The sequence below is a fragment of the Toxoplasma gondii genome, chromosome IX, assembly GCF_000006565.2.
Source record: "Toxoplasma gondii ME49 chromosome IX, whole genome shotgun sequence".
Classification (NCBI taxonomy): Eukaryota; Apicomplexa; class Conoidasida; order Eucoccidiorida; family Sarcocystidae; genus Toxoplasma; species Toxoplasma gondii.
The window spans coordinates 48,391-55,620 of NC_031477.1; the positions used below are offsets into that span (position 1 = coordinate 48,391).

Genomic DNA, 7,230 nt, shown 5'->3' on the forward strand with positions numbered 1-7,230 from the left:
GATGATCGCACAGTCGTAACCGTCCACAAGATACGGCGCCTAATCTGCGCAGAAGTCGTCCACGGAAACGTGGTAAAACGCCATTCTAACCCAAGCATGTCTGCGGAGCTCCCCACGCAGATTCCACGCCAGCGAACTAGCCAGAGTCTCTCGAGACCAAGAAGCTGCGCACGGCACAAACTGCCTGCTAGTGCTCCCTGCTGCCCGCTCTCTGGCCCGGCATCTACTCGACAACAATGACTGCCGCGTCCCATGCGCATACAGCCTTGACCTGGCGAAACACACGAACCCACAATGCCGCGAGTACGCAAGAGCGACAGCCGACACAATATTGCATTCACCCTCTTCGTCAGGCCACCCTGCCATCCAGTGGCTGCCTGAATCGGGTCAGCTGAGATGATACAGACGCAACGCTTTGGGCTACACCAGCTACCACAATGAGTGGTATGCCACGCGCCAGCACATCCCTATTCGAAGCCGTCAGACACTCCACGGGTCGCCGATTTAATCTGCATCATCTACTTTGCTTCGACATTGGCGACGGGCACTCCTAATGTTTCTCTCAACTCTAGACGCCATACGTCAGCAAGCTGATGAAGCAAAAGAGGTCGCAACGAAGCGGTACACGAATGCAGGTCGCGCCACCAATCGGCCACGCTAAAGGGATGTTGGTGTAATCCCAAGACAACGACACGAACAAACATCACGCAAAACCACGAAAGAAAAATACCACCTGACGCGCTACACCGTCCCGAAACTGCTCCCGCCTAACGCGCCGACTCGGGGCACGCACGTCTACACGCGACGACACCTCGTGGCCGCCGTGTAAACATCTCCAGGTTGCTACGGTTCTACGGCTCAAGTGCAACTATTTCTGCAACCTAACAGCGTCATCGATTACCAGCTTCTCAAACGTGCTCTACATCTCTGCAGTAGCACACTGTACCCCGAATCAACAATTCTCTGCTTCTCGCTCGCTTCCCAAAAACACCCACAACCTCCTCCCTCTGCCCAAGCAGTCGTCCCCTCAGCCACAGACCGTTGACACGCCTACATTCATGGCTATACAACCTTGTCTTCACACGTTCCCACTCTACCTTCTCTCCACAAATTGCCTACCTCCTATATGCGGAGACCAGGACCTCGAATGTGGCAGCAATGGGAAGTCTCGATGGCAGTAGCTCCCCTCAGGACTCGTGCCCTCCATTGAGCCAGACTGACACGTAGTCGCCACTCTCATCAACCTCGCCACCACTTAAAAACCCACACGACGGCATGCAGCGCATCGCCTCTCGTTCTTTCGAGATGCAGCGGGTTCCTGCCCTCACCAATACAGGGCGGTAGTCGGCATTCAACATACTCGACAAAAGCAGAGCAAATGCACACGCACTACAAGACGGGCCTATACTCCTGAACCTGCTACGCGAACAAACCAGTTCTACGAGAACAGCAACGCTCAGACAGGAGTCTAAATGCTACGCATCTCCCACCACCAGAGCTGCACCTGTCATGTGCAAACCGCCAACAACTGTACACCCGGTCTCATCCCCCGCACACCATGATCCGTTCCTCCCTCTCAGTGCAGAATCGGACATGCTGCCTACGATCCACCCGACGAGCCATACACGATGATGAAACCTTCCCGATTGCGCAATTATATCACAAGCCTTATGAGAAAAAGCATACCTCCCTCAGCTGCAACGACACACGGAAAACACCAAACGACAAGCACTAAACATCAACCGTGACACCGATGCAGTGGCCACTCTCAAGTTGCTGCCGCCGTCCCTCCCCCTGTGCTCAACGTTACGCTGTGAGCGCCGCCCCCCACCCCCACACCCAACTCCGCATTCTATCTACTACAAATGACAGCGTCTGCATCCGATCCCCGATCTTCTCCCCTTCGCCGACTCTGATGCCACTGCCTCACAGACCTCAACGCACGAACACGCCTCCCAACTTGCGTGCCCCTTTCTCACGCAACTCACGCCCGCTCCCCACTAATGAACTTGCATTCAGTTATCGACATCAGACTTCGCCCGCCTACCGCAGCACTCTGAACATGGGAAGTAGCATGCCATCAACAAGCGCCTGCTGTGAAGAGACTCTGGCCTGACGAAAACATCAGGCGGCAAGCATGCCCTTCTGGCGTATTAGTGTCACATCGCTTCCCACCAGGCAGTTCCTTTGCGCGTCGATCGTATTCCAACACGCCTCGTAGCCCCGGACATAGATGAGCAAGCCGTGAAGTAACCATGCACGACCTCGTCCCACATAGCGGCCGCCCACATCTGATGCAGCTGCCCGTTCCTCAAATAGTCAATTCAACGGCTACGCCAAGCCGCAGTGGACCCCATAACCAAACGCAATCCTTGCCAGCTACTCGCTATTGCTCCTCCCAATAATGCGGTCGCCCACGTCGCCGACACAAGACTGTTCACGTGCTATGAGTCCCACACAGAACCAGCCCGAGCATGCTGCTGCCATCCGCTCCCGTCCTCAACGCTTCTGCTACTCTCCTGACGCCCCGGATACGCTCGCGCCGCCGTCACACCCAACGTCGCCTCAACTCCTCCACCCCCCTTGCATCCACGTCCATGTGCCTACTTGCTGTGCAGCACGGCAACAAGCCATCAAACTCCAAAAGTCGGAATGTATGCAAACACCCGCCGCACCTGCCACCACCGTCAGGCTTCGAGTGAAACGTGTTCCACGTCACGTCCAGTTCTGCCCATGCAACGCAAATCCAGCACCTCCAGGCACGGCAGCCTTACCACCACAAAACACATGATCGCCACACTGGCGTCCCCATGCTTCTCACTCCTTAATCACCTCAAGCATGCAGCCGCCTGTACTGAAGGTGACCAGGGTCAGCAACACGTGGATCCTTCAAAAGGTTCTCGCATCTCCTACACATATTGCACGACCCCCCGACTCTTGCAAAAGCGCCGTCTGTATACAACCACAAATCACTTGCGAAGCATACAACGTAGCCAGCATCCCGCATCACACAAACGCCGCCAGGACCATTGCGAGCGCGAAACAAGGAACCTCACTCGAAACGACTGCGCAGCGACGCCACCTCGCTTTTCTGTTCCCCATGGCACACACGACAGCGCGGCACCTCGAAGCCCAGATCCAACGCCGACAACGACGACCTCAGGAGCACTCAGAACCAGATGATCGCACAGTCGTAACCGTCCACAAAATACGGCGCCTAATCTGCGCAGAAGTCGTCCACGGAAACGTGGTAAAACGCCATTCTAACCCAAGCATGTCTGCGGAGCTCCCCATGCAGATTCCACGCCAGCGAACTAGCCAGAGTCTCTCGAGACCAAGACACTGCGCACGACACAAACTGCCTGCTAGTGCTCCCTGCTGCCCGCTCTCTGGCCCGGCATCTACTCGACAACAATGACTGCCGCGTCCCATGCGCATACAGCCTTGAACTGGCGAAACACACGAACCCACAATGCCGCGAGTACGCAAGAGCGACAGCCGACACAATATTGCATTCACCCTCTTCGTCAGTCCACCCTGCCATCCAGTGGCTGCCTGAATCGGGTCAGCTGAGATGATACAGACGCAACGCTTTGGGCTACACCAGCTACCACAATGAGTGGTATGCCACGCGCCAGCACATCCCTATTCGAAGCCGTCAGACACTCCACGGGTCGCCGGTTTAATCTGCATCATCTACTTTGCTTCGACATTGGCGACGGGCACTCCTAATGTTTCTCTCAACTCTAGACGCCATACATCAGCAATCTGATGAAGCAAAAGAGGTCGCAACGAAGCTGTACACGAATGCAGGTCCCGCCACCAATCGGCCACGCTAAAGGGATGTTGGTGTAATCCCAAGACAACGACACGAACAAACATCACGCAAAACCACGAAAGAAAAATACCACCTGACGCGCTACACCGTCCCGAAACTGCTCCCGCCTAACGCGCCGACTCGGGGCACGCACGTCTACACGCGACGACACCTCGTGGCCGCCGTGTAAACATCTCCAGGTTGCTACGGTTCTACGGCTCAAGTGCAACTATTTCTGCAACCTAACAGCGTCATCGATTACCAGCTTCTCAAACGTGCTCTACATCTCTGCAGTAGCACACTGTACCCCGAATCAACAATTCTCTGATTCACGCTCGCTTCCCAAAAACACCCACAACCTCCTCCCTCTGCCCAAGCAGTCGTCCCCTCAGCCACAGACCGTTGACACGCCTACATTCATGGCTATACAGCTTTGTTTTCACAAGTTCCTCCCCTCTCTACGCTTCACAAACCACCTACCGCCTGAGTGCCAGACCCGGAGTCCCGCCGCTTCAGCCATGATGAGTCTCGACGGTAGTCACCCTGCAGCATTCTGCCAACGGATGGAGCCGGTCGGAAACGCAGTCGCCAGTCTCATCCACTTCGCCGCCACTTAAAAACCCACACGATGGCATACAACGCATCGGCTCTCGACTAATCAAGATGTCACGGGGTTCCTGCCCCCACCAGTAGGTGGCTGTTGTCGTCCCTCAACACGCTCGACAGAAGCACAGCAAATTCGCACGCACTTCCAGACGGGTCTATACTCCTGATACGTGTACACGAACAAGCGTGTATAAAGAACTATGCAGCGCCCAAGCGAGCGTGAAAACGCCCATTCATGTGAAAATGGGTACGCACGTGCCGCCCATACCCCGCCTTAGCAATCATTCACAACGAATTCGCTGTCAACCACCCGACCACAAACCACTCCAATCTTTCACAGCATAATGTTCAACGAACGCTCATACTTTACTCAGTGGTCAGCACCACTCACAACGCGTTTGTCAGAGGTTCTGGTCGATGGACAAATCCTATTTTTTCAGTGGCTAGTTTCTGCATACGTACTTTGGCAAGCTAGGAAAAACAGCCAAAGACGCAACGGGCACCACAGGGGGAGCTCACCCGGTTCCGTCTGAAACCCTACCCAATAGCCCACGAGCTTTCACCATTGAACTGTCAGCTTGTTTCTCACTAGACGGTTGCTCTTCCAGTCTTATGCCAACGCGTGCGTCAAGGCCTAGCACCGACAGGCAAGCTGTGTTTTGCGTATGCAATGCCCAATGAAACACAACCCAAACCGCTCCGTTCATGGCAGCATCGCAATACTCGCAACCCCATCGAGCAGCTATGTCAAATCCCCCCAAACTGCAAGACCGCATTCGCCACGCCCCAAGTAACTACCATTGCCCCGCCGCTCAACACACATGCACACGATTCTTGCGAATATAGCCCCATGAGGTCTCGTCCCTTTTTGCTGCGCGCTCTCCTCCAACAGAAACCAACTGTTCCTTCCGTTCTCCGATCTCTACTGCCACTTTCGATGTGCACGCCGGACTTCCTTGATTCATCCCTCGGTATCACAAACGTTGTCCCACCAAAAATCACACACACCTTCCAACGTCTGCTTACCTTCTGCCTCCGTACCCCACAGTTCGCCATACGCCATAAGTCTTAGACGAGACGTGATCAATCCTGTCCAGGGACATGGGGTTCTCCTCGAAAACAGAGAATTTTCGACAGCTCTCCCCGATGTCAAACCACGACGCACAAAAAATCTCACCATGATCTGCATTCGAACCAACCTCCGCACGATTTCCACAACTCTGTCAGACACGATGCCTTTCCTCGGAACACGAAACGCCGCCCGAGTACTCATCTCCTCAACGGGAGCAGTCTTCTTCAACTGGCGGCGCCGCAACTTTGCATGTAGAATCGTGATGACCCGTTCACGATGCAGTCCAGAAGCGCACATAAATCTCAGAATCACTGGGGGAATGTCGTGCTGCCGCGGTGGAGGCAGGCGGTGACGGAGGTAGTTCCAGATGAGCGTGAAAAAAACCATGAACCCAGAAAGAATAACCCCAACCCCACCGACGCCGCCAGGGCACGCACAGACAGACACTGCGCTCGGCAGCGTAACTTGAAAATGGTACACCCGTAACGATATGCCAGCAACAGTGAACACGTCAGTCGGCACGGATTTCTCCGCTCCTGAGGTTTTCTTCATGACACCTCCGAGGCGACAAGCTATGTGCAGATCCACTGCGGACCTGCAAGAAAAGCCAGAAGTACCACTGTCTCCTCTGCTCACGGCCTCAAACTGACAACATGCCGCTCACAGCTCACCACGGCACAACAGGTACGCCCCGCTAGTGTGCCCCCTGTCCGCTGAGTGTTATCTCGAGCTGAGAGTATTCCGCGAGCTAAACTCTCAACTCGCTGTTAGTGTCCCAACCCCGACATCCGGCTCCGACCTCTCCACCCCGTGGTTACCAGTGCACGTGCATGGCGTGCGTCTCCATAGTCCGACACATACGCTCTTCGACAAGGCTCGAAAGAGACTGATGTGCATTCCGTCTTCATCAACATACTTCTGACAACTTACTGTCACCGCCTGAAAACAGAAATACCAAAGGCGTGGCCGGAATCGCACTGTGAACACACCGACCGTTGCTCTTCGTAAGCCGCCGGCAACTAGTCGCCCTTGGATGACGTCAAAGTACTGCGACGCCTCCTACCATGCAGTTGATTCCTGTGGCGTATTTCATCGTGTTCGCTAGCATCTGGCATCGACGAAAACACCGTGCTATCGGCATGGGTTGTCCAATACCACAGATCTGCTGCTCCTCTCATCGGACCATCGTGTTCCTCGCAGAGCACCACTGCGTCAAGTCGTATTCTCGACCACAATACGTTAAGCAACCCTTCCTGAGTCCCCTCCACTACTCTGCCCCTTGATTCAACCGCGCAGGTCGCCTGTGCAGAACCACCCAAGTGCTCTGCGTCCTGCCAAGCAGCCGCCATCCGCTCCCATCACCATCGCTCCCGATGCCCTCCCGACACCTCCAATTGACTCGCTGTTCCACTCACACCGCCCCCTCATCCCCGGGAGCCACTGCGCATAATGTGCCTAGATCCGGTGCAGCAACGACACAGTCCCTCACGCTTCTACAGTGGAAATCCGTGCAACGTACCGCACGTGCCGTCACGAAGCGGACCGGCATTGGACGAGTTCAATGCCGCCTCCCATACTAAACGACGCATCCCAGCTTCAACACCCCTACGCCGTGCAAATGCACCACCACAAAACAGAAGGCCTGCAAGCTGGCGATACGCTTCTCCCGTCGTGGCCGCCGCAAGCATGTAGACTTCCATATTCAAGGCGAGTAGTATGAGCAACATGGAAGCTC

The 7,230-nt window shown here is 55.2% G+C and overlaps 1 protein-coding gene across 1 annotated transcript; it reads right to left on the reverse strand.

Annotated features, from left to right (window-relative positions):
- Window positions 1-5,310: 5,310 nt before the first annotated feature.
- On the reverse strand, window positions 5,311-6,299 carry TGME49_274700 (hypothetical protein). Its single transcript, XM_002371971.2, has one exon. It carries the CDS (start codon window positions 6,045-6,047, stop codon window positions 5,385-5,387), a length of 663 nt encoding a protein of 220 aa, XP_002372012.1. The 5' UTR covers window positions 6,048-6,299; the 3' UTR covers window positions 5,311-5,384.
- Window positions 6,300-7,230: the final 931 nt, after the last annotated feature.

What these genes read in the sequence shown, in the direction of transcription:
- TGME49_274700 (XM_002371971.2), bottom strand. Translation starts at nt 6,047, where the DNA reads ATGAAGAAAACCTCAGGAGCGGAGAAATCCGTGCCGACTGACGTGTTC.